General features: G+C 55.4%; 1 protein-coding gene across 16 annotated transcripts in view; it reads right to left on the bottom strand.

Annotated features, from left to right (window-relative positions):
• Positions 1-26563, bottom strand: part of DAB2IP (DAB2 interacting protein) — a 194198-nt gene that overhangs the window by 67402 nt on the left and 100233 nt on the right. For 14 of the 16 annotated variants that reach the window (XR_014247501.1, XM_082402224.1, XM_082402225.1 and 11 more), the window contains one exon: positions 15939-16090. The exons of the other annotated variants lie outside the window; for them this stretch is intronic. Coding sequence is in view for 12 of the 14 variants with exons in the window: in XM_082402224.1 (XP_082258350.1) it covers positions 15939-16090 (152 nt within the window). In the remaining 2 variants the exon portion in view is untranslated. The remainder of the gene's footprint in view (positions 1-15938; positions 16091-26563) is intronic. 16 annotated transcript variants of the gene reach the window in all.

Genomic DNA, 26563 nt, shown 5'->3' with positions numbered 1-26563 from the left:
CTCTCCTAGGTAGGGCTCTGGAATCGTTCTGCCTGGTTCCCATGGCACCATGATGCTCAGCTGTATCCAGGAACCAAGGGAAGGTGAGGTGACCGTTGATGCCTCCCAAAGTCCCCTTCCCAGAGCCCACAAGGCATGTTTGGTCTTCCCTATCTGCTGCTGCCACTTCCTAAAACCCTGGGGACTTACATAGGCCCAGGTGTAAGTCCAGACTCGGCCATTTAACGGCTCTATGACCTTGTGTTGGTCTCTTAACCATCTTCAGCTTCAGACTCCTCACTTGCAAATGAGAAAATGTCCGTTTCCTAGGACTGCTGTGAGGCCCTCTTTTAGTCCCCTCGCTCCCAGACCCACTGGGTCTGCACAAGCTCTTCCGTCTGCCCAGAAGGCCCTTCCCTGCGAGCTCAGCCCACCCCTCTCCTCCTCAGGGATGCCATCCCCACCACCCTGACGGATCAAACCCTCCAGTTCAGGGCTCTCAGTGCCTTCAGGACACACGCTTCCACTGCAATCACACATTGACCTGTGGGACACTTTCATGGCGGAAGGGGCCGGGGCTGGTTTTGCATCCTCCCCCAAGCCTGGCACACGGCGGGCCCTAACTGAACGGTATCCACTCTCCCCAGCGCCAGGCCATCAGAGCTCCCTGTCCCGTCCCTGGCTCCAGCCTTGACCACTCAGGAACCCCTGCTTCCAGCCCCTCCGATACTCCCACCAGCGCCCTGCCCTGGACGGTTCCTGTCAGACCATCCGGCACCTCTGGAGCCTCACACCACCACCAGCTGCTTCCTGGGACTCGGCCCTGTGTGGCTCTCAGATTTCTCGTAGTAACGCCTTCTCGGAGTTTCAAAAGCAAACCAAGTCATTTGCCCACTATTTTCTCCCATTAATTTCACAATGCATTTGCTATTTTCCCTCCATAATGACTCATTTAGCAGCAACAGAGCAATTAGGCAGACCACAGAATATTGATTTTCTAAGTGGGAGAAGTGTCCGCACAAATGTCTCCCTATGCCTGTCTCAGGCTGTCTCCCGCTACATGATGGGGTAAACCTGAGGGGGGCTGAGCTGGATCTGCTGGCAGGATTCTGGGGTCTCCAACAGAAGCTCAAAAGCATGGTGTGCACATATGTGTGAGAGAGTGTGTGTACATGAGATGACATGATGAAATTATCATGTGACATACATGACCCCATGGAGACCTCAGAACCCTAGGAGGCAGGCACCATTATCACACCCATTTTAAAGATGACGAGACAGAGGTTCAGAGATTAGGTGACTTGTCTTAGATCACACAGGAAGTTAGGGAGCCGACACACAGACCTAGGTCTGTGTGTCGGTAGGGCAGAACTCTGTTCATCAGGGCGCCCTTGTGTGGCTTGCTCTCCATGGGACATGGGGGATGTGACATTGGGGGCAACGCAGTCCCTGCCATGGTGTGACCCAAGGAGATTCCTGAGACATGAAACAGTTGGTCTAGGTCCTGAGGTTGCACACCTCTGCCTCAGCGCAGCCTCCAAGCCTGCCTGCTGTAAACAGGTCCACCCCAGGATGCCCCTGGCCATCGGCCCTTGGAAAGGCCCGGAGAAAGACATAATGGCAAGACCCCCTTCCCTCCTCCTCCTCCACCCCCTGACCACCACCACCAGCCCAAGCAAGTGCCTGCCCAGCTCGTGGGGCACTTCAAATATCCCCTGCCTATAAAAAGAGAGGGCAGAAGAAAAGAGAGTCAGGAATGGTTTGATGAGCTGAGCATCTATGATATCTGCGAATGGCTCCCAAACCAGGCCTCGCTGCTGAGAGGATCCTATCAAACAAGAGCTTAGCTTTCCTCCTACCTCCCGCTCTCAGGAACTCACTCGAGGCAAGTGGGATGGGGGCTGTAGGGGCAACAGGTGCCCAAGGTCCTAGGGACCAACGCTAGCCTAACCCAGGGAGCAAATGGCCTCTTGATGGCCAAGGGAAAGAGCTGAAGGTCCAGCTAGCAGACATGGATTTAAATACCAGCTCTGCCACCATCTATGTGGCTTTGGGTGGAATAATGGCCTTCTCTGAGCCTCAGTTGCCTTACCTGTAAAAGGAATAATGCCTGCTCTGACACCTCCTTAGCTGTTATGAGGGCCAAGCAGTAAATGATAAAGTGCTACATAGGGACTTACCTGGTGGCACAGTGGTTAAGAATCCACCCGCCAATGCAGTGGAAACAGGTTGAATCCCTGGTCCGGGAAGATCCCACATGCCACAGAGCAACTAAGCCTGTGTACCACAACCACTGAGGCTGTGCTCCAGAGCCCGTGAGCCACAACTACTGAGCCCACGTGCTGCAACTACTGAAGCCCACACACCTAGAGGCCGTGCTCCGCAACAAGAGAGGCCACCGCAATGAGAAGCCTGCGCACTGCAATGAAGAGTAGCCCCCGCTCGCAGCAACGAAGACCCAACGCAGCCAAAAATAAATAAATAAATAAATTTATTTAAAAATAAATAAAGTGCTACATAAATGTTGGCTAGCGAAGCTCAACAAAAGGGAAGGTTTCTAAGAGCTGGCACTGCCCAGCAACGGGATGGCATCTCCCCATTATTGGCGATGTGCAAGCAGACCCTGGATAGTCCATGATTATGGGAAGCAGAGCATCCTATATACCTCCTGTATACCCAGATGCACATTAGCATAGTAAAGGCTCCCAGGAGTCAAGCACTGAAGAAATTTACTTGCTTTGCTTCCCTGACCTGTTTGTTGGACTATGGAATCCCCTCATCACAAATGCCCATTAACATCTGCAAGGATGTGGTGTTCCATGGAACCCGGTCCGAGAAATTCTCCTACGGGCGCTTTGGACAATGACCAGGGGACATAGGGAAGAAAGCAAGGCCTTTTGAGTACAACCCTCATTGGAAAGACTATAGGACCTTTCCCAATGTCAACTACAGGTCGGGAGCAGACCCAGTCCTCAACCTCCCTTCCTAGCATGACAGGGAGACAAATCCATATGCCCAGAGAGAAAATTCACTCCAATGAAACAACGTGCTCTTGCCTGAAAATTCACCATGACTGCCCTTACCCTCTGGGTCAGCAGGGCCTCGTCCAGGCTACCTGAAAGCGGGGCTAAGACTCCACAACCGTTGACCATATTTCAGAGTGGAAGAGTTTGCGGGGCCACAGAAAGCGGGAGACTGCAGGATCCCAAATCCCCTGTGTGTCCAGACCCCATCTGTGGATCCTGGAAGAAGGCAGCAGGCACGCCCAGCCCTGCCCACAGCGCTGCTGTGGCGCTGCATGGACATACCCCCTCCACCCCAGTGCCTCTCCTCTCTCTGGGGGGCTCCATGCCAGGCAAGGCCGACGAGTCCCGGAACCACGGGCTCCCTGGAAGAGCTCCGGCAAACCCATCCATAATGGTGCAGACTTTGCTCCCAGCAAGGACAGAGCTTTATTAATTATTCAGGGAACAGTGCAATTATGCAAATCAGTGGGCAGCCTCTGCCCAACTGCTGTCTTCTGCAGGAGTCTGGGGGGAGGGGGTGCCCAGAGCCCAAGCAGCTGAGTACAAGAAGGGAGCCACCCAGCCCGTGAAAGGCAGAAGAAACCCCCCACGTTCTGGGCCCACAGAGGGCTCTGACCAGAGCCAGGCCCCATCCCGCACACAGAAGAGCTAGGAGCTGCTTTGAGGAAAGATTCTGAAAACCTGGGGATGCCTTTTCCAAAAAAAGAAAATACCCCCAAAGCTACTGCTAGGCCAGCAACGCCATCATTCAAGGCTTGCTCCTGTAGGCCCTAAAGGCATGGAATACTTCCAAAGTTCCCTCTTTAAAATTACGCTTCTAAGGAGAGGTAACAACTCAGATTAGTGTTTACCCAAGAATGTTCTGCAGAATACTACTGCTCTCGGGGTGGGGGACAGGAAACCCTGCATTAAACAAGGTGAACTGGTTTCTTTACTGCAGGACCTCTCAGGGCCTAGAGTAAGGATGCCCATGCCACCTGCGGAGGAGAACATCTAGTCTCACCTCCAGGAACCAGGAACCGAGTTTGATAAACTCTGGACAGACTGCTCACAAAATCCCCTGCCAGGTCCATCATCCCTTGACTCTGAAATCCCGTGGTGTAGGTTTTCACTACTCTCATAAACAGCCATCATCAAAAATGTGAACTTCACGTGCGCAGGGCAGCTAGACACGACCACCTCAGGCAGGCTGGCAGGGTGGTCAGAAGGCCCGCCCGTGGCCCTGCCACCACCCAGCCCTGCCTCTGCCCCCTCCCCGAGGCCTGGCAATTGTGCAGGTGCCCAGAACCATCTCAGGTCCACAGGGGGCTGGGTCGGCTGGGAGCCTGGCTGCACAATCAGCAACCCCCTCAGCCAGCCTAGCCAGAGGTCTCGGTGCCAGACTCACCTGCCTACCCACCCGTGCGGGACAAAGGCTGGGCTGGGAGGCCCTGCCCGCCATCATCACTGCTTTCCCTTCATCCACCTGCGCAGTGATGAAAGTGACCTCGACGTGCTGACCTGGTGATGAAGGCTGGTGAGCCCACCCGTGACCTCTGCCACCCACCCCACCTCTCCCAAGATCATAAATCAACAGATCCAAATGCAGCCATGGCTCATGAGCTCTGCTAGGAGGAAAAGAGAGGTAGGGGCCCAAGGAGGAAGACACTTGTAATCACTGAGCAACTGCCAATGCGGGGGCAGTCCCCGAGCCGGCCCTACCCTCACAGCCTGGGGACCCCACCCACTGAGACCAGGAGGAAGGCCCGCCTCCACTGCCACACACCCCCCCCACGCCCCCTCAGGACTTTAGCACCCATAGTAGCCTCCTTCAGAGCTCGGGGTGGCCCCGGGACGCTGCCCCAGCCCCCTCTGGTGGCTGTCATGTTCTTTCATGTGGGAGACAGTAAAACACTCTGGAAACATCTAGGTGCAAATCCCGTCTATGCCACCCACCTACTGTCTGATAGGGGCAAGCGGCTTTTACCTGTCGGAGCCTCTGTCTCTCATCTGTAAGGCAGGGAGAGGGCAGCACTGGCAGTAGTTAACAGCACAGAGCTGGGAGCCAGGCTCCTTGAGTTCGAATCCTACTTCTGCCATTCCAGCTGTGCAATTCACATTTCCTGGTTGGAAACCAGGGATAACAACAGCGTGTAGCACGTGGGCTGTTGTGAGGATGGAGTGGGTTCCTCTCTGTGAAGGGCTGAGAGCAGGCCTGGCCCACAGGATCTGTCCATCATGTTAACTATTATACTGGAGAGGGCCTTGGCTTTGAGTCCAAAGAGACCTAGATTCTCAATCCATCACAAGGGTAATCCCCAATAAGTGATTTTACCCCTCTGAGGCCAGTTTCAGCACCTGTAAAATGGAGGGAGGATAAAACAAGGGTAGTCAAGAGGATTAGAGACGACGTACAGACAGTGCACAGTGCCTGGCACACAGCAGACGCTCCATAAATGGCAGGTAGGTTAGTGATGATATTATTGACTGAGCAGGTCATCTGGAAAACAGAGACCATGAGAATAGTGGTTGATGGCAGGGCCTTAGATAGTAAAGCCAGTCCACCTGGGTTTGGATCCCACCTACGAGCCGTGTGACTTGGGCAAGTGGCTCAGTCTCTCCGGGCCTCAATTTTCCTCTCTGTAAAATGAGGACAGTAATATGGTACAGAGTGCTGGTGTAAGGATGACGTGCGAAAATGCAGGAAAGGAGCCCGGCCCATCAAAGGTGGCCACGCGGGGTAGTGGCTGGTGGGTGGTGGTGATATCGCAGCACTCAGAGAAGCTCGCCATGAAGAGGGCAGAGACGAAGGGCATCCTGTCCCACCTGCTACCATGGCTCCATCCCACGTCACCTCCAGGGACTTCACGACCTGAAGGCGGTGCAGCAAAGGCCGGGAAAGACAGGACGCTACCCTGTGCTAGGTACCTCCCCTCCAGGAATCCCAGAGTCCTGGGCACTGAGATATTAGTCTTTGTTTTGCTTTGTTGAGATGGAGAAACTGAGGCTCAAAGAGAAGCAGTCAGTTGAGCTCCGGGTGGCTGACTCCAGCACACCTGCTGACCTCCCGGCAGCTGGCAGCGCAGGGGATGGGGCCAGAAGGCAGTCATGGGTTCAAATTCCAGCTCCATGGCCCACAGGCCCAGATTCCCCCTGCCCCACCCTCCCCCATCTTTCTCTCCCAATCTCAGCGGGCATCCAGCCTCCTCAGTTGGGGGGTACAGCCTAGGTCACCTGGCTTCTCCCGGGGGCCTCTGCACAGACAGCCACTCTCACCCCTGAGCCGAGACTCTCCAGGCTGTGCTTAAAGAGCTCCACTCCCAGGTGGGGGCCAAGGGCACCTTCCAGGCCTGAAACATTGGCTAGTCCTGTCCTATGGGCTTTGACTCAGTGGACCTGGGCTTGAACCACATTACTGCCACTCACTTGATCCTGGTGACCCCAGAGAGGAGTGACTACACCTCTCTGAACCACCTGTAACTAGGAAGTCGGCAAGAGGAGCGGGCCTCAGTGGCTCAGGTGGGCCAAGCACTGGACCTGGAGCTAGGAGACAAGTCCCAACTCCAACTCTGCCCCTTCACCTTTCTGAGCCTCCCCCATCTTGCCTGTAGAACGCAGACCACAGTCATAAATGCCCTAATTGCTCCAGGCGCCCTTAGGAGAGCTAGAGCACCAGTGTGAAAGTGCTTTTTACAGCGGGGAGCCCCGGGCAAGCACAGGCGGGGCTCCTGGCACTCCTGTTGGAGGGGGAAGGTTAGTTCAAAAGACATCACAACTTTAATAAGAAAGGGCACGGCACGCTAATGGGAAGATTCTAGGCCTCAACCAGGGAATGGATCGCCTAGGCATGGGGTCCCCCAATGTGTGACTTTGGGCCAGTCATGTTCCCCTCTTGGAGTTTCAGTTTCTACATCTGTGAAATGAGAAACAAAAAACCCTCTTACTATGAGGAATCAATAAGAACATAGCAGTGCCTAGGCAAGCTGCTGGCATACATCTGGGACACGGTCCTGCCCTCTGCAAAAGGAACAAACTTTGGGCAGTGGTTCTCACACTTTGGGGAAACGTGATTGCTCCACCGGAGTCTAATTCTGAAGGTCTAGGGTGGGGCCCAAGAATCTACATTTTATCAGGGGTCCTGCCTGGGGTGGGCTGGTCAGTCCTGCTCAGGGACCAGGCCCTCAGCTTCCAAGACAAGAGTGGGGTTTTATCAGAGCCAATTCTGGGACTGAGTTTCCTGATGAAATCTGGGGAAGGTGGAAAGGGGGAAAGAAGGGTAATAGGAGTAGAGGGGTGGGGCTGTGAACAATCTATTAATCAATTTCCTCCCCAGCCGGAAACAGTAATTGCTGGGTGCACACATCCTTCACATGCTAACAGTCTGCAGCTGCAACAGGAAGCTTCCACTGCGAATGTCAACAAGACAGCATGAAATTAACTTCCCCTTAGTCAGTGGGCACAGGGAGCTGCTGCACTAACTCACTGCCCTCAGTATGAAAACTCCCCAGGACAATGTCGCATCAAATTAGAGCCTGTGCTACCACGGTGGCATCTATATTTCTACCCGAAGTGCTCTTTTACAACCAGGCCCTGCAAACAAGGGCTGGGAGAAAGGTCAGGGCTAGCCGAGGCAGGCGATGGTCCCGGCGTTAACTGGGCCCTGGCCAGAGCCAGCCGGGACCCCTCAGCTCCCCCATGGGGGCTGCCCACCAGAAAAGGGAGGCAGGGGATCACTGTGACAAGGAGTAACTCACCCCTCAGAGCACCTGCTGTGGGGAAAAGTGCAAACCCAACCTTCTATCTGGGCCAATTCCTGGCCCGCCAGCCCCCCTGGAGACACGGGGAGACAGACTTGTGGCTTTTCCGAGCTAGCAGTGCAGCAGGCCCCGGAGGCAGGTTCCTGCGCCCCAGCCTGGCCTGTGGCAGTCCAGGTACAAGCGGCAGCAGGAGGGGCGGCAGGAGGTGGGGCGACAAAGCCCTGCTCAGCTGCCTTTGGGAGAATGCAAAGACGTCCTGGAGGCTGCCCTCTGGCCCCTCCCCTCCTGGCAGTTAATCACCAGGCAGACCCCCAGTGCCTCCCCAAAGCACAAAGTGCTGTGTTCGGGCCTCCCAGCAGCCCGCCCCAGGCCGCCATCAGCCGCGGCCTTCGAGGGGACGACCCCAGGGGTCAGGTGCACGCAGGCTTCCTGAGCGGGTGCGAGTGGGGGTGTCTGGGGAACGCCCTATTCTTGGCACACCCCCAGGATCAGGCTTGACCTCCAACCTTGGGGTCACTTCTTACCCTCCCCAGGAACGCACAGAGTATTCCCAGATAGGCTGCCAGGGACCCTGCAGGAGGGATCCCGTCTCCCTCTCCTTCCCCTGGGTCCTCACCGCACCACCCGCCTGGCTCAGAGGGGACCTCTGGTGCACAACTGGTGGCTTCCACAGGCACCTGGCTTCCAGTTGCCAAGGAAGGTTCTTACATGTGCACGCCCGGTAGGCATGTGGTGTGGCCTGTAGGCAGGACCTGGGAGGCAGCCCAGGCTGTGCCCCCAGTATGTGTGAGATGCTCTGTGCCCACCCACAGGCTCACACATGCCCACAGAGGACGGAGATTCCCTCTGTCCCAGGAGGGGACAGTAACACAGGCCACCCTTCCTGGTGCCCCCAGCTGGGAGGGGTAACTTCCACATCACTCCGCTCACAGTCATCTCCTCTGGGCTCTCAGCCTGTCCTCTGACGTGGGTGGGCAGGATCACAGGTGACTCTACACTGAGCACTGAGGGGGAGCAAGCCCCTGGTGGAGATCTGGTCCTCTGAGAAGCTGCCTCAAACTCTGGAATTGGGAGGAGGGGTCCCATAGGCAGCAGCCCAAAGGCCGCTAGAGGAGTAGCAAAGGGGTTAGTTTCACTGTAGAGTGGCCAGTGACTGTCCCGTCCATAGCCCAGGCCTCAGGCATGTCGCCTGGCTGCTCTGGGGCCTCAGAGGGTGGGGGTAGGAGTGGTACAGCCTCATGTCAATCCGCCAGTCCGGGCAGCGCTCTCCGTGGCCACTCACATACCCCACCCCAGGCTGGGAATGCGGCCCAAGCCACTCCTCGCAGGCGGATGGACTGTCGGCCAGGAGACCCAGCATTAGCAAGGGGCGCTTTTCCACTCACCGCACCAAGTCACCCAGGAGGGCGGGTGGGGGAGGAGCTAAGTGGGCCCTGCCACCTGGGAAGGAGTCACACGCCAGCCGTGGGAGCTGGATGTTTTCCTTCTTGCCTTTTCGGTCTTCCTATGATCTCCAGCTCGCTTCTGTGGCCCTCTAAAATAGCCATTAATTAGAGCCTGGTAATTAACTTTCTGGTTCAAGTAATATTTTGCAAAGGAATTCCATTAAAGAGTCAATTTGCATATCCTCAGACATGGGACCTGGAAATAAGCAGGGTTACTCTGGGAGAATGCGAAAGGCCTCACCCACAGCACCCCTCAGGCCTGGCACCCAGGCCTGGGCTCTGCAGGCACCTAAAGGCATGAGGGGACTCAGAGGGTGGCTGTCCTGACGGCCTGGGGATATGCTGAGCCCTGGGAGGCTCTCCCCAAGAAGGCAGGCAGTTTGTTCACAAAACTGGCCAGCTCGGTGGCCACACGCCCAGACAGCAACTGCACACACGCACGCAGATGCGCACATGTGAGAGCGCAAACACAGAACACACCACGCACACGGCGAAACAGGATGTATGTAAACACACACGCACATGCCGATAGACACGTACACATAAGAAAACAGACACAGTAAGAACGGCAGCCAGCACTCATTGAGCACTTAGAATGAACCGTATGTCCATATTCGACCTACAAAAAGAGCCACTTCATGTGCCAACCCAACATGAAGTGCCAGGCACTGTTCCAAATGCTTTACATGCGATTACTCATCTCAGATGCACAGACATGTACAAGGACACTTACATATAACGCACACACACCTTCATGAGGGCAGATGCGTACTTGTAAGACACACAAAACCATGCACTCATGGATGTACACATGCCTTGTACAAAAAAAGGCTTCTCTAGCTTTTAAAACCCCAGCCTGGGGCTGATCACATTCTCACTAGCTAATTTCCACCGTTCCTAAAAATATTGCCCGGCTCAGATCTCTGGAAGATACACGAGGGAGCTGCAGATCTAAAAGGAGGGTGATAAAAATGAGAAAGCAAAAATAAATTGGTTCTTCTCCAAGTCTGGGTCATGTTCTGTGGCTTTCCCCTCCCTCCGGAGATGAGGCTCAGAATCATGTGCTCGTTAGTGGGGCTCCAGTCAGCCCTGCCCCAAAGGTGCCCATGGGGATCCAAGAACAATGCTGCAGGTGGGTCGGGACGTGGTCATGAGGCCTGGCTTCTGTAATGGTCCCACCACCACGCCTTTGACCCTGTGCCTCAGTTTCCCTGAATCTAACAGTCCCTTCACCACCTACCTATTTTTGCATGGTGAAAGACCTTTCAAGGTGCTGTGTAAATGCCAGGCCTCCTTATGATAATTATCGGATTAAGAATTAAATCTGATTCCCTTATGGAGAGGAGAGCAGAGGAGGGGGGAGCTGGGAAGCATTCCTTGCAGGTAATTAATGAATTCCCAGCCATACCGCTTGGTAGACAGAGACCCATTTAACAAAGATCCACCTACATGAGGCCTCTCAGAGCTGAGGAAAGCCAAACAGGGCAACTAAGACTCCTGCAAGGGCCTTGTCAGAACGTTCAGAAGGCAAAGGACACGAACAGACAAGACTCAAAAGCAGCAGCACTACTGGCCATTAAACTCAGGAAAACAGTGTTCAATCACTAACAAGCAAGAAATGCAAATAACAAAGAATTTTTCTGCCTATACAAATGACAAAGATTGTGTTAATGATGACACCCAATGTTTTTAAAGGTCTAAGGAAACAGGTGAGCACCCTCAAAAATCATTGGGGGAGTGTATACTACAGGCTCTGGATGGGAGGCATTTTTATCAAAAACCTGAAACTGTTCATATTCTTCCACCTAGTAATTCTAAGACTTTACCTCATGAAATCAATCACAGATGCAGATAAATGATGCATACTCAAGGATTAAATACCAGCACCATTTTTAATAAAGAAAAACTAGACATAACCTAAACGCCTAAATTACTAAAAACAAGTATGGCCTGAACATCAGATGGAACAGTGAACTTTACAAATCAATTTTTAAAACACATATAGTAGGGGCTTCCCTGGTGGCGCAGTGGTTGAGAATCTGCCTGCCAATGCAGGGGACACGGGTTCGAGCCCTGGGCTGGGAAGATCCCACATGCCGCGGAGCGACTGGGCCCGTGAGCCACAACTACTGAGCCTGCGCGTCTGGAGCCTGTGCTCCGCAACAAGAGAGGCCGCGATAGTGAGAGGCCCGCGCACCGCGATGAAGAGTGGCCCCCGCTTGCCGCAACTAGAGAGAGCCCTCGCACAGAAACGAAGAACCAACACAGTCATAAATAAATAAATTAAAAAAAAAAAAAAAAACACACATATAGTAGAGGTTTGCTTTCCCAGGTGTAGACAAGAACCAGGGTCATTCCACTTGGCTATTTCTTGTGTTCAAAGTAGTAATGATCCTCTGTACAGCCCCTTTCACCTTATGAGGGACAGCAACATAGAGTATTATCTCTCGAACTCAAAACAACACCGCACGATTGCATGTTATTATTCCCACACTGCAGATGAGAAAACTGAGGCTTACCAAGATGAAGGGCCTGTTCCCCACCAATATTAACTACCGCTTACTGAAAACCTAAAACACACTTGTCTAACCGCTCTCGTGTGTTATAACTTATTTAATAAAATTTTAGAAACATTTAAGAAACGTGGAAGACCCAGTGTGAGTTGCTAAGGAAACAGTACTGAACAGGACAGACATTTTCTATTAAACACATGCTGAATATATTAATATCGTTTCCAACGACATATTTATCATCAGGCCCATTTTGCCAATGTGCAAACTGAGGCTCAGAAAGATTAAGTGACTTGCCCCAGGAATGCCTGGCTTCAAATCCAAAGATCACATACTTCCCATTATTCCCAGAGACGAAGATGCCCAATCATCTCAACATCACCCAAGGGAAGGCAGAGAAGGACTAGGCTCTCCCTGTCTACAGCAGGGGAGGGAGCGAGTGGAGAAAACCCAGGCCTGGGTGCCCAGCCCTTCCTGTACCTACTGTCAACAGAAAACAGATTCCGTCTTCCATTTTTTCCTGTTCCTCATCAAGCTTCCTCTCCTCCCACCAAGGAATGCCTCACCCAAAGGGGTAGAATTGATTCTTGCCTACTCAGGGCCGGGTGAGGGTCCCTGAAAGCCCCCTCCCCCCACTTCCAAATTATCTCCCTCCCTAGTCTTACACTGCCTGGAATCCTACCATTCGTAACTTTCAGGTGTGGGAACTCCAGACAACACACATACTCCCTGTAAGGGAGATCAATCTCTCACTCCGCACGTATCAGCCTTGGGTAACTGCACCTGGGTTGCCCGCCTGTGTGGAGGGCCAGACTCACCCAGATACAGTATCAGGGAGAAAAAAAAATGAGGAAAGCACAGTATTGCCAGCTGACCCTCCTAGCTCCTCAGCAACATTAATAAATAAATGAGTGACTTGGAAATTATCTTCTGGGAAGGCAGAAGCACAACATCCGAGATCGCTTTTACCAACATTAAAACAGTCTTGTAAATGAAGCAGGAACATTTCCAGCCTGCAAAACAAAAGTGCTTTTGCCAGCACACCTTTCACCTGGAAAGCCTCCGAGCGGCATTCATTTCTGTTATCCACGGGAAATGATTACCTGTCCTTGGTGCTTATTTCCAAAACCTCCAAAGGAGAAATGAGCGTTGAGGCGTCCAGTGATCTTGGAGACCGGCTGGGAACCTCCCCCAGGCTGTCTTCAGGGAAATAAGTACAAAGGCTCAAACCTGTCCTGTGGTCCTCGGGGACCCCAGAGCCCAGTTGTGCCCACCAAGCCCTGGCTGGCTTGACCCCAGCCTCACAACCAGGCCTCAGCCCTCTCCCCGCATCAGCCAACTTCAACGTCTCCACACCTGGGGCAGACTCCTTTCCCAGGGAGCTGAAAGATCCCAGAACGGAGCCAACTGGATGAGAGAAGCCAGAGGAGAGAATCCCAGCGCAAAAAAAAAAAAAAAAAAAAAAAAGCTCCCAGATGAGAGAATCCCAGCTCAAAAAGAAAATAACCTCCCCAGCACAGAGAGCGTGCAACAAAGCCGCTTCAGCAGCCATAAAGCAGACAGATTCATCCAGAGTCAGAACCCAAGTGGCTGCCCCTGAGTCCCCCTGTGCTCCTTCTCCACATGAGGCAGCCACGGGGGCTCACATCTACCACCCTAGAGGCCCCCAGCCCCCTTCCCGTGCCCATCTCCTCAGTGAGGCCGCTGTCTCTGCACTTACCCCCTTCCCAGAGAGAGGCACGGCAGCCCAGTGGGGTCCCATGGAGCCGGGAGTCAACGCCCTCCTCACTGCTGAGCCAGCCCAGTGGGGTCCCATGAGCCAAGCCAAAGGCAGCCGTCCCGTCTTCCCAGCCTTCAGCAGCACCACCACCACCACCACCCCACGGCAGAGCGGAGGGAGGCGCCTCTCCACTCACCCAGCGTTGACCGTGAGCTTGGGGGAGGGGGGTGGGGGTCGCCAGAGTTGGCTTGACTCACTCAACTCCAAACAGGGCGAATCCAGGGACTGCCCCAGAGAAACACCTGCCCAGCCATCCCACCAGCAGCCGATAAATCTACTTCAAAGCAAAGCAGCACATCAGGAGACCCCAGTCCGAGTAAAGCCCACTGCCGCTCCAAGGCTAGACAGAAGGACTTCAAACTCAGTCTCTCTGCCTGTCCGTGGGAAGTCTGGGCTCCCTTCCTGTGCCAGAGAAGCCACCAAGCCAGATTTTGTTTATAGAAAATTAATAAGACAATTCCACACCACTGTCAGTGACATTCTGCTCCAACCGCTACCGTTTACCACCGTTTCTAGAAACAGACTTGTAGTCTTACTCCCTACCCACCCCGCTCCGTGCCCCTCCGGCATGTGGCAAAGCTGACCTGAGGCCAAGCTGGGCAGGACCTGCTCCAGGTCATCTCAGCCAGGCCCTGACCTCCGGCCAGGGTTGCCAGCCGAGCGCTCGCCGGCGTCTCCATGCAGGCTTCCCGCTGGAGGGAGGTAAACATGGCATGCACGCTGTCTGCTCCCAGGAGGGCAGGCACACTCAGAGGCCGGACCGCCTGCCATCTCTCCTGTTCCCCGGACACCCACACATGCACACAAAACTGGGTACGTACACGAGGCCCTGCATGCGGGTGCAGAGGGTCCTGACCCCCACCAAGGAAAGCGCAGAGAAGGGCATGTTCCTGAGGAAGAAAGCCAGAGGAAGGGGCCGGGCGGAGGGAGGAAGGCAGCAAACCGGGTGGCCTGCCGCCCAGACAATAACAAAGATGGGAACCGAGATTTTCAAAGACGCAGTGGCTGCACCCAGCGCTGAGCTCTGGCTTGGCTAAATCTTCCTGCCAGGGCACGCCTGGTCCCCTGGGGCACCACGGCCATCAGAAAAAGGCTGAGGGTCCTGCCTCGGGCTGGGCTTGGCAGCTGGGGCAGGAAACCAGCTGCAGGCAGTGGTGAGGATGCATTAGAGAGAGCAGCTCCGGGCTGATGGAAATTAAAGGTCTAGTAATTCTCCTGGAGAGTGGAAAGAGTACTCTTCGGGAAGATGCTAGGGGTCAGTTAAACAGTCACTCAACCTTGGGCAGGAGTTGGGCTAGAACTTGTACTCCTCTGCCTGCTGGAACCAAGGGGGAGGGGAGAGACATTTTCATTCTACCTGTGCCTCCCTTACAGGGAGTGCCAACTCACCAATCATACACAGGGGCACAGCCCTCTGAAGGAAGGCAGATGCCAGGGGCCTGAGATGCTGGGGCTGAATGCCGAAAAGGCTCCTTGCTGCCCGCCTGTTCTTTCACCTCCACTTAGCTGAGCAGGAACACGTTCTAACTGGCACCAGAATCCACCACCATGCTGTGCCCAAGCAGAAAGGTGCTGGGGCTGGCACGGCTCAAGGAGGGGGGACCTGGGCCCCGAGAGGCTGTGTCCGCCCGGTGTCCCCGCAAGCGGACAGGAGGGCTTGCCCTTGCGAACTGAAGCCTGCTCCTTGCCAGTGACTCCTGGCAGGCTGAACCACCTCCTCTCCTCCTCCTCTGCCCCACAAGCCACCTCCCCTTGGAATTTCCACACCTGTTCCTGGCTTGCCTAGGAAAAGGAAACAGGGAATAGGAGGCACCCCTGGGAGTGGAGAGGTGAGGGAGGGAAGCAGCTGCCCCGGGCTGGAAAGGATGAGGCCCTTATTCCTTGGCCTCAGGCAATGCCCCTGAGCTCAGGGCCCCGGCACTGCCCGCTCTGCTCGCCCCAGCCCCCAGCGGAGCACGCGCCCTACTTACAGCAGATGTGCCCCCTAAACGGCCCAGCCCCCTGCTCCTCCCCTCCAGATGTTCACCCTTTTCCTCACCGCTGGGTCTCCGCAAAACCCAGCCGAAATGCCTTTTGTATCGGACACTCAAGGGCTCCAGAGGCAGGGGATGGATCCTGGGGTGGAGGCGCCACTTCTGTCCCCAGCTCCGGGCACTGCACCGCCCGGGAAACAATGCCCACCTCGGCGAGGCGAGGCAGGACTTCCCGGCGAGGGCACTTCCCTCCCGGCCTCGCCCCGAGGCTCAGGCACCCGGTCCTCACCCCTGGGGGAGTGAGAAGGGTCCTCCCGTCGCGCCCCGCCCCCGTCCGAGATGGCCCCACAAGTTGCCGGAGGGCGGCGTGGGGCGCCCTCGCGCTTTCGGCGCGCCCCAGCCCGGCTCTCGCTTTGTCCCCGCGCCCTCCGGGGCGCATCCCGGGGCGGCGGCGCGCGGAGGCCGGGCCGGCGGCGACGGCGGGCTCACCTCTCATTGTCCGCGGCGGAGGCGGAGGCGGCGGCGGCGGCGGCGGCGCTCCGGAACCCCGGCAGGATGTGGCGGAAGCTGTGGTTGCGGTCCAGCTTGGGCTGGCTCTTGGTGCGCTTGATGGAGCCCTTGAGGCGGCGGCTGAGGAAGCCCTGCGCGCGGGGCGACAAGAGGGGGAAGGGAGGCGGGGTTAGCGCGGCGGCGGCGGGCCTGGGACCCGCGCGGAACCCGCGCCCTGGCTCGGGCGGCCGTGCGGCCGAGGGCGGGCGCGGGCTCGGGCTGGTCCCTGCACCTCGCGGCCCGCGCCGCCCGCCCGCCGACCGAGCGCCGACGGCCCGGCCCGCGCAGCGCGGCCCAGCCCACCCCGCGCCGCCAGCCAGCCAGCCAGCCAGCCAGCCACGTCGCCCCCGCCCACTAAGCCGCTGTTGCCATGGCGACGCCGAGCCGAGCCGCGCCGGCCGAGACCGAGGACGCCCGAGCCCCCCGGGCGCGGGGGCGGGAGAGCCCCCGGGGGCTGAGGGGGCGGGGCTGAAGAGGGGCGGGGACCCTCGGGGGGCCTCCGCGGCGGCGGCCTCCGCAGCAGCAGCCTCCTCGCCTCTTACAGTAACGAGGTCACACACCGCCACCCACCTGGAGGAGTCCACGCCCCCCTCCCGGTCCTGGATTGCCAAAGCGCCTTCCTCCACCCGCGAGGTCGATGTTCTCAGCCCGGGTGGTACAGACGGGGGAAACTAAGGCTCTGCGAGCAGGCGTCCGGTCCTCCGGGGAACGGCCGGCTAGCGCAGCTCCTGGTAGTACCCTGGACCCCTAACCTGGGCGTCTTTCCTTTCGCAGGTGACCGTCACAGGCCCTCGGGGTGGAGCCCTTTGCCTGGAACCGTTGTACCCCAGCAGGGGCAACCACCTTGGGGACAGTGTGACCTAGTATCTAGCTCAAGGAGAGGCCGAGGGGCTGAAGGGTTTGCTGAGTACCCCCACTGCGTGCTTCAAGATTTGGAGCCAGGTCTGAGGGAAGGCTGGACCTTCTCTAGAGAGACTGCTGCCTGCTGGCCCATTCATGACCCATGGCGGGTAGGGGTCCACTCCTGGGAAGAGTATGACAGACCTCAGCCGGGCCTCCCCATTAGGCCACTCATGCATCTATCAGACTGCGCTGGACTACGAGACCAGAACCTAAGCTGAGCGCAGCCCCCAGAGCTCCGGGTCTAATGGAAGAGACAGGGAGGAGACAGAGTTCAGTACAGCAGGTTGAACCAGTCTACCCTGGGGTAGATTTGGGGGCTCAAGGGGCCACAGCCTGGGGTGTTCTGGACTTGGTGCCCTCAGGCAGTTGGAGGGAGAGGAAAACTGCAGGAAGAGGGATTCCCTGTGGGTGGCGTTGTCTGAGAGGGATTCTGGGCACTCATCCACCCCAGCCTCAGTTCCAGGTGATATAAGGATAGAAGGGAATGGGATATTAACTCATTTTAGAGTTAATGTTGTTCACGATCTGAACACCATATTTCATCCATCACACAATAAAGGGTAGGCTTGGTGGCCCTCTCTGCTCTGGGGGGAGAGTTGGACATTTGCTGTAGTCCACGCCCTTACTGGATCTGTCCATCTCTATGGCCCTAGCACCCGAGACTGATGAGAGCAAATGTTGGTTGTACACATCATCTCATGTCACCCACACAAACAGAAATGACAGAGAAACATCCCTTTCTGCAAATGAAGAAACCTTGCTCAGAGAGGTGAAATGACTCACCCAAGGACACACAGCTCTCAGACCTGCCTAACGTCAGAGCTTTTCCCATAGGACCCCCCTCTTCCGCCCACCCTCTTCAAGCTTTCCCTTTTCCCATCTTTCTGCCCCTACTTTTTCCTCCCCCTCAATCTCTCCCATCCATAGAAGGCTTATCCCTGTGGCCACCTGTCAGAATTCTGCACATCCTTCAAGGCCCAGCTGAAATGCCACCTTATTCAGGCCTTCCCAGGCAGTGGAGTCCAAATGCCTCTCACCTCTACAGCTTGGTATCACCCATCAAGGTACTCTAATCAGTTGCAGTTTAACAATTATCTCTTAGGGGTTAGGGACTGCAGGAGGGACCCTCTTCCAGAGTGGTGACCCACAGACAGGACAAGGCCTAATGCAGAGGGACCACAAATGGTGGCGGGCCAGGGGGACAGCAGGCTCTCTGGGAGACACAGCGTGAAGGCAGGGACCTGCACCCCTGAATAAGCTCTGGGGTCTCCCAACCTTGGCCTCTTGGCAGGTGTGGGGGGAGGGGAGATGCACCTGGCTAACTTGGATGGGTTCTTCTCTCGCAGGTGTGGTTGTCAAGCAAGTTCCCCCAATGGGCTTGTACTTTTTATTGGTTTTTATTTTCTACACTGATTAAAATCTCACAATTTTTTACACTCTTGTGGTACAAAGAACCACAAAGCATGTTTCACAATTTATGGAGCTCATTATGTAGCAATATGGACGGCTTTATCCTATTCCTGAGTTTAAAAAAAAAAAGTTTTCTTCCTTCTAAGAGGTTGAGTGGGACAGTATCACTTCGTCTTCCCCACCCCCACCCATCAAGGCTACACTTAATGCTCCTCTGATAAGTATTACCTGTAAGCATCCTTGAAGCCTACTCTGAATGTACCTCCCCAAACTGACCATGACCTGGGGGGCTCAAACTCTCTATAATATTCATTCATTCACCGTTTGTCAAGCGCCTACTATGTGCTAGGCATAGTGACCAAGACCGACATGAACACTATGAGGTGAGCAGTGTACAGAATAACAAGAGGACAGGGAGCTCACCTGTCCCCCACCTCACCACACATACCCACCATGGAGGACCTTATGTCCCCCAGAGGACCCAGCTCAGGGCTCTACATATGGCAGGCTTAACAAATGCTCATTATCCCAGAAAGCCACAGCTGGAAGGGGACTCAGATCCAAAAGACTGTATTACAAGGGTGAATAATGCCCAGAGACCTTTCCCAAGGTCACACAGCAAGGTTAATCAAAGACCCCGGACTCCAGTTCCCTGCCCTGCTTAGCCTCATAGCTTGCTTACTGACCTCCTTCTTGGAGCGAAGGGACAAGGGTGGCTCCTCGCCCAGCCCTGGATGAAGGGAGACGAGCCTTTTCTCCTGTCCCTTCATGGGCAGGTCCCAGGACATGATTTCTGGAGGCAGCTGCAGCCCTGAACTCAGGAAGAGGGACAGACTGGCCTTCAAGTCAGAAAATCTTGTTCTAGACCCAAGTCGACCTTTAGTGAGGGGCAGTGGGCAAATCACGTCCCTTCTTTCAGTAAAACAGGGTTCTCGATGCTCACTGCCGTGGACCCCACTGACAGCCCAGTGGCTGAGAGCTGGGAGCCAGAGGCAAACAAATGGGGCTCAAATGCAGCTCCATAGACCCTTGGCGGTGAGATGGTAGGCAAGGTCCCTCGCCTCTCTGTGAACTGGGTGGGGGCTGCAGTGAGGATTAAGTAGGACAGACAAAGCCATGGATCCCCTCCCCTTCCACACCCCCAGGGCCTGACTTTATCCACCTTCTCCAGGAGGCCCTGACTACATACTCCAGCCCTGCTGATCAACCCCTCAGGCCAGCTGAAGTCCTCTCACACTGCTTGTGCTCAAATCTTAGTTCAGATAAGCCGTGGGAAAATTACTGGACCTCTCTGAGCCTCAGTGTCCCTATCTGTAAAATGGGTTAAGGATGATACCTTCTCTATAGGGTTGTGGGAAGGATTAAATGAGGTAAGCTATCCCCAGTAAAACAGTAAATACTAAGCAACTAAACACAGTAGTTGCCAGGTTTATTATTATTATTACCAAGGTTGGCTCTGATACAGCCACCGATTTTTGCCCCGAGGAGGTATGTGACCACCACAGGTGGGAGTCTGTCTGGGCTCTCTGAGGAACTTGAAAGCAACGTGGCAGTGGGGACAGGGCTGGTGTCATGCCTAGTGAATGAATGAATGTGCTTGCAAAAATTATCCTGGAGCCACAGAAAATCACTCGGTTTGGTAGTTTTGAACTCTTTTAAACAAGCACTTCTCTTCTAAAGCAACCTCACAGAGACTCCGGAGGTTCAAAGTGCTCGGGCGGGTGGAGCTGCACAGGTGGAGGCCTCCGCTTTCATTCACTGGCGCAGGGTCTGATGTCTAAAGCTCAGCAAGGCGCCTGCACAGTCGGCGGGGACCAAGCCTGCCCCCTCCCCAGATGGCGCGCTGTGTCTCTGCTAACACAGCCCCATTCCCCTGTGCTTCTCAGGCAGCTGTGCCACTGTGCTTAGGTCAACTAAGGCCCCAGGGACTTTTGCACGAGGCTGCTGCCTGGTGTCACCACCCCCAGTCCTTTGGTGACAGGGTGTGGACAGCCCTTGTAGCCTCTGCCCACCTCGGTGACAGCTCACTCTGCCCATGCAGATGTCCTCCCTCCCAGCTAATCCATGTCAATGGTCCAAGCCCCTTGGGCTTCCATCCATGTCAATGACCAAAGTGCAAGAAAAGTCCCGAGCGGAGGACAGAGGCCCATGGGGTCTCTGGCTTGCAGGACCCGAGTTGTCGGCCGCTCCCCCATCCCTATTCTCTGCCCCCACGCTGACCCCGGCCACAGTGCTGCTTCTCCAGGAAGTGCTGGGAAGCTTTCTCAAAGGCCTTTCAGAATTCCAGACTCGTGATTTCTCCATTCACCGTTTCAATCCATTCCATGTGATGATGATGATGATAAATTACCAATTTCCGGGCTCCTGCTCTGCCAGGTCGCTCTGCCCGGGGCACTCACGGAACACATCCGGAGCCCGAGCAGAGGGGATGCCTAGGAGGGCCCGATGCCTCATATCAGGAATCCTCGTGAGGACATATGCTTCAGAAGGATGTTTGGGGTTTTCAAGTGGGGAAACAGAGCCTCAGAGAATTTAAGCTACTTGCTGAGAGTGGCGGAGCTGTTAGGTGGTAGAGCTGGGATTGTAACCAGGAGAGTTGTAGCCTCTCCTGAGCAGGCGGGGCAGGGATCCTCTTACACATGCACACATGCCCCCCCCCCCGCCACACACACAGAGCCGTGCGCGCGCGTACACACACACACACGTGTCAAAGGCCAGGATGGAAGTGACTGCTCAGCCCCTCTTCCCCATGCCCCAGGTACCATGCTGGGCGGGGGGGAGAGAAGAAAGAAGGGAAGGTGGGCTTCTCCCTGAGTGCAGGGCTATCACCTGGGGCTCACAGGTGAGGACCTGGTGGCTCAGGGAGGGGAGACTTGCCCAGTCCCATCCTCACGTGTGCATCACTCCCCATCCAGGAGGCAGCATTTGGGGGGCAATGGGTTTGTATTCCAGCAACACCACTTGGGCACCTGGGAGTCACGTGTCACCACTGGTCTCACCTGAGTGTAAAGCACTCAGCACCATGCATGGCACATAGTAGGTGCTCTACCAGCCCCCGACTCCATCATCTATTTTGTCCTGCATCCTCAATTCTGCCTTCATCACCTTCTCCCTTTTAGCAAACCGACTCTGGGTCACTGCAGACGGGTGGGTGGGCCTGACCTGCGACAGTGCTCAGGATGAAGGTAGAGCCCCATGGCCCTCCCTCGGCCCCGGACCAGCTTCTCCTTTGTGGCCGTTTCTAAGGCCTGCATCCAAACAGATATCCTTCAAAGAAGGAGGCTCTTGTAACAGGCATGTCTCTCAATTTCTTTCTGAGGCTCTGTGCAAATGCCAAAAGCACACCTAAATAAACAGGAAAGGCAGGGGAAGATCCCATCCAGATATCACCACCTCTCTCAGCCCCAGGAGAGGAGATCTGCCGGGCTCAGAGGCTGGCAGGCAGACCTGACACCTTGGCAGGCTGGTAGGGACACCTCACTCTACCCTGGCAGAGGCTCCAGGAAGGGGCTGGGGGTGGTGAGGACTCCTATGTTATTCTAAGATAGCAGCGTGAGAGCTGGGAGTGCCCAGAGCCGGCAGCCAGGCCAATGCCCACATGATACAGATAAGACACCCGAGGCCCAGAGGGCAGGGGGACTTTCCCAGAGTCACTGAGCAGGGCAGTGGCAGACCCATGGCAGAACCTAGGTCCCCTTTCTCCTTGCCCAGTGCTCTTTGCAATGCCAGAATGCTTCCAGAACCTCCCAGGCTCCCCATGTTTCCTCTTTCCAGGCCTCAGTCTTCCCATCTGTACTCCGAGGGCCTGAGTTGGGTGATCACCAAGCTCCTTTCCAGTGCTGGTATTTGATGATTCTCTAAAGCTAGAGCAGCTGCCTTTCACAGCTGGGCTCTCCCACGTTTGGCACTAACAGTACCAGCAATTTCTGTGGCTTTGCTTGAATCCTTCAGATGCACAATTCCTCCTGCCCTCTTCCCCTTTCCTGGGGCTCTACCCTCAGCAAGCTGCCAGGCCTCTCTGGCCTCCTCCCCTGGGAGCTATGCACCACCAAAGAGGGTCCCAGTTGGGGAATAACTCAGTAACGGTGGAATGTCAGACACTGTGACAGGTGAAAGGTGGGAGGAATATTAAGCCAGGATCAAGTTGGTGCCTTCCCAGTGGCCACCTACTGACAGGCCACCGTAAGCCCACAGAACCCTCACTAAGCCCATGCCGGCGCTCCTTTGAACATAAGACCTCCACACTCCACCTTACCCAGAGAAGGTAGCCAGACTACTCAGATCACACAAAGAGAACCAATTCACTGGCCATGAGGACCGGGAAGGGGCTGGAGCCTGACACTCAAGGATCACTCTTGCATTAAAATATTGCCCGGATAGCTACACCCAAACATGTTCACATGGAGAAGTACCCAGGAAGAGAAACACACCCAGGTTCAAGGACATGGATGGTGCACATGTCGGGGAGGGACATGGCCACAAAGAAATGCAGGTATAAACATAACAGGTCTCCCTAGCACCACCAGATACACACACCTAAACACACAGATGCACACTGACCAGCGCACACACAAATACACACATACACAGCCATGAAACGCACAGATAAACATACAAATATACTGAGACAGGCTCACAAATTTACACATATATTCAACTGTCATCAGGTACTCACAGAGTTACGCTGACACCCAGGCCAAACACACCGGCCCACACGCGCTCACGTTCACAGCCATGGCAGGAAGGGAGAGGGGCCGGGTAAGCTCAAAGAGCCACAAGCCCACATCTTGGGCCGGAGGGGAGAAAAGGGCTCCATGTTGCTGCCGCCCCAATTTCGCCTGCTCTGCAGGCAGGGCCTCACTTTGTGCCAATCTCTGAGGACGACCTACTTGCTTCTCTCACACCCTGAAAACTGTCTTCACAGCTCCCTAAATGTGTGGTTTCTGGGTGCCTTGAGGCCTGGCAGGTTGCTCTGCAGGGCCTCACCCCTACCCAGAGCTGGAGACCCCTGCCCCAAACATCTCTCCTTCTGCCCATCACCACACCTGAAACACCACCATTTGACACACCTCTTTAGGTCCTAGGATTACCTTGACGTCTAGGAATCCCTGGGTAAAATGCAAATACCTTTCCTCCCCCTCCCCCAAGAGGCAAGGTAGTAGAGGGTTCCACCACTTAATGACTGTGGGCCTTAGGCCAGTGCCCTAACTGTCCGAGCCTGTTTCCTCTTCTATAGAATGGGGACTATAGTAGCTACCTCACAGACTGTTGTAACGAGTCAGTGAGATCATGCATGGAAAGAACTTAGCCCATTTCCCGGCACACAGTAAAAATATTAGCTACTATCATCATCACCGTCATTGTCATTGTTTTTATTGCTCAGACTTTGCTCGGTCACCAGGGGACAGCCCAGCAATTAGCCAGAAGGAAACAGAAGGCAGCAACTTAGAGAAGCAACTTCTAGGACCCAAAGCTCCTGTGATGGAGAAGGGGGCTGGTCAATGGCTCACTCAGGGCGTGTTTCCTGAGCCTCGCCATGTGCTGAGCCCCAAGAAGCGTTAGCTCTCTGCCTTCAGGGGTCCCATGGTCCAGCTGGAGAGGCGGCCCAGGCTGTTCCAAGGCACCTGCGGGAGCCTCCTCGCTGCTTTGGCTGTCCCCGACCCTGTCACCCTGTTCATTCTCTGAGAGCATCCAGAGGGACCCTTGGAAAAACAGATGAGACCCCGCCATGGACCAGCTCCACCCCTGGGCTCCTGGGATGAAGGTCTAGCTCCTTGGTGAGGCCTAAGGCCTCTCATGATCTCCCTCCTGGGCTCCAGCCCCAGTGGCTTCAGCGGCACTTTTGGAACTGCCAGCTCCTCCTGCCACAGGGCCTTGGCCCAGGCTATTGCCACTGCCTAGAACAGAGTCCCCCTTTGCCTGGCGGGCCCTGCACACCCTTCAGTCTCTCTTCAGTCTTCTCCTCAGGGGCCTCCCAGATGCCCTCGGATTGGGCCATATCTCCCTGCAGACCTATCACAGTCATAGTTGTACATGCATTTGTTTCATGCCTTCCTCCCCTACAGGACTGTGGGGGCCATTGCGGCTTGGGTCCCCAGTGCTGGACACCTGGCAGGCATTCCGTAAATACTTCCTAAATGAATAAACAAATAAAAAAGAAAAAGGAGAAAGGCAGAGAATGTGCTCTGGGAGGCCTTTTAAGGGATTCCACTTGGGGTCAATCTGGGTGGACTTGCTGGAGGAGGCAGCTTTTGAAGGCATAATAGAAACACTGAAGGTGAGGCAGCAGGTGGGCTTACTGAGATCATGTGGGGCAGGGCAGCCGTATAGGGATATTCCAGGCAGAATCACAGCACAGGCAAAGATTGTAGAGGTAGGACAGCAGCGGGTCTGGCTGACCTGGAGGGCCCCAGAGTGATCACAGGTCCCTCCGACCTCCAAGTTACACACCCGAGCCCAGGCTCATGACATGGGACATACAACCCCCTCCCCAAAGCAGAGGACACCCAGGTCAAGGGGGCCCATTAGAAACCCTGAGAGTCTAGAGGAGGGAGGAGGTGGGGGCACGCAGTTGGGAAGCAGGTGGGGGTGTGAAGGTGGGAGGGGGAAATGAGGACAACAGAGAGACCCTCCTGGTACCTGCCAGTGCCCAGGACTGAGTGGCATCAGTTAACAGAAATCAGACACTCATTCCTAAGGTCTCGAGCAGGGATGTGATAACCCAGAGCAGCCAGGGAGTGACTCACTCCCATAAATCCTCTGGCTGGCCAACGCTTGCCTTAGCCTCGTAAGCCCACCCCAGAGGTCAGGATGGGCACACACACTTCATCAGCTCTTTAAGCCCTCAGCCAGTCCTGACCTCGGGGCAGGGAGTCCAGCACGAGGGCCACATGGCTGGGGGAAAACCAACCCCATCAGGGAGCCACACCCCTGCAGCAGGCTCTCTACTGTCTCCTTCTGCCTCCCTCCAGGCCCTGTCACTGAGGCCCCGGCACCAGGCCAGTCTTCCCAGGGTGACTCACTGCTTAGCCCCCATCAGAACAACCCAGTCCTGTGCTCTGTGCACTCTGTGTGAATGAACGCTCTCAACAGAGGCTGCCTGGCAGAAGTGGCAAGAAAACCATGCGTACACTCAAGAAATCTGGGTTCAAAACCTAGCTCTGCTATTAACAATAATGAGAACTATTCCAATGCGTTAATAAGAGCAAGCCAGATGTATTTATTAAGCTCCGTCTAAGCTTCAGGCACTGTATTAGAGCTTTACATGACTTACCTTGTTTAATTCTCAGAACCCAATGTGCAGATGAGAAAACGGAGGTTCAGAGACATTAAGCTACTTGCACAAGGCCACACAGCCAGGAAGTGGCAGAGCTGGGTTCAACCCAGGTGGTCTGCACCAGAGCCCAAGACCTTCCATAATTCCATTACTGCACTATGAGGCTGTGAGCAAGCACCTTAGCCTCTCTGTGACTCAGTTTCCCCATCCGTACAATGAGAGGATTGGTCTAGATGATCTCTAACTCCCTTTCTAGCTTGGGCATGCCATCCTTCCCTTCCCTGGTGACCCATTTGCCGGTAACAACAAGGGGACCTTCTGGAGACAACAGCTTGCCTGAAGGAAGGGTGCTAATGGTGGGACTTCAGGCCCTGTGCTGGGCCACAGGGAGCTTCTGCTGGGTCAGACTGCGCCACCCTGCCGTCCCAGGCACTTAGCTGGCCGGGGATAGCCCCAGAGCATCAAGGCAGGGAAGAGGAGCTATCCCACTTCTCCCTGGACCAGGAGGCACCAGGGAACACCAGGACCCCAGGGTGCTCCAGCCCCAGAGACCAGTGAACACTAGCGGGAGGGAGAGGGGAGAGGTGGGTGGCAGCCCCATAAATCCATCTGAGTGAGCAGTGCTTTTAAAAGCCCTTTTCACTGCAGGATACAAAACGCACCGTTTGGGGAGAGGATTTTATAGGCTATTTCTCCTCCTGGGTTGATTTACCGTCTGCAGGCCAGGCTCACCTGGGCGTCCTGCCCCTGAGGGATCATGGGGTAGAGGCAAGGTCAATTTCAAGGCAAGACAGCGGTGGTCTGGGTGACTTGTGCTGACCTCCTCCCACGCGGGTGGCCACTCCGCCTCAGAGGTGCAGTGGGCTCTCAGGAGCAAGGAGGTGGAAACTCACCCCCCTCTCCTCACCCCGCCCTCACTCACTGGATGTATTCACTCCCTGCGTCTCTCACATACCTTCACCCCACAAACCGCTCG

The sequence above is a fragment of the Balaenoptera borealis genome (assembly GCF_965194805.1).
Source record: "Balaenoptera borealis genome assembly, chromosome: 8".
NCBI lineage: Eukaryota > Metazoa > Chordata > Mammalia > Artiodactyla > Balaenopteridae > Balaenoptera > Balaenoptera borealis.
Note: the sequence above shows the minus strand (reverse complement) of the source record. Positions and strands in the feature narration are given on the sequence as shown.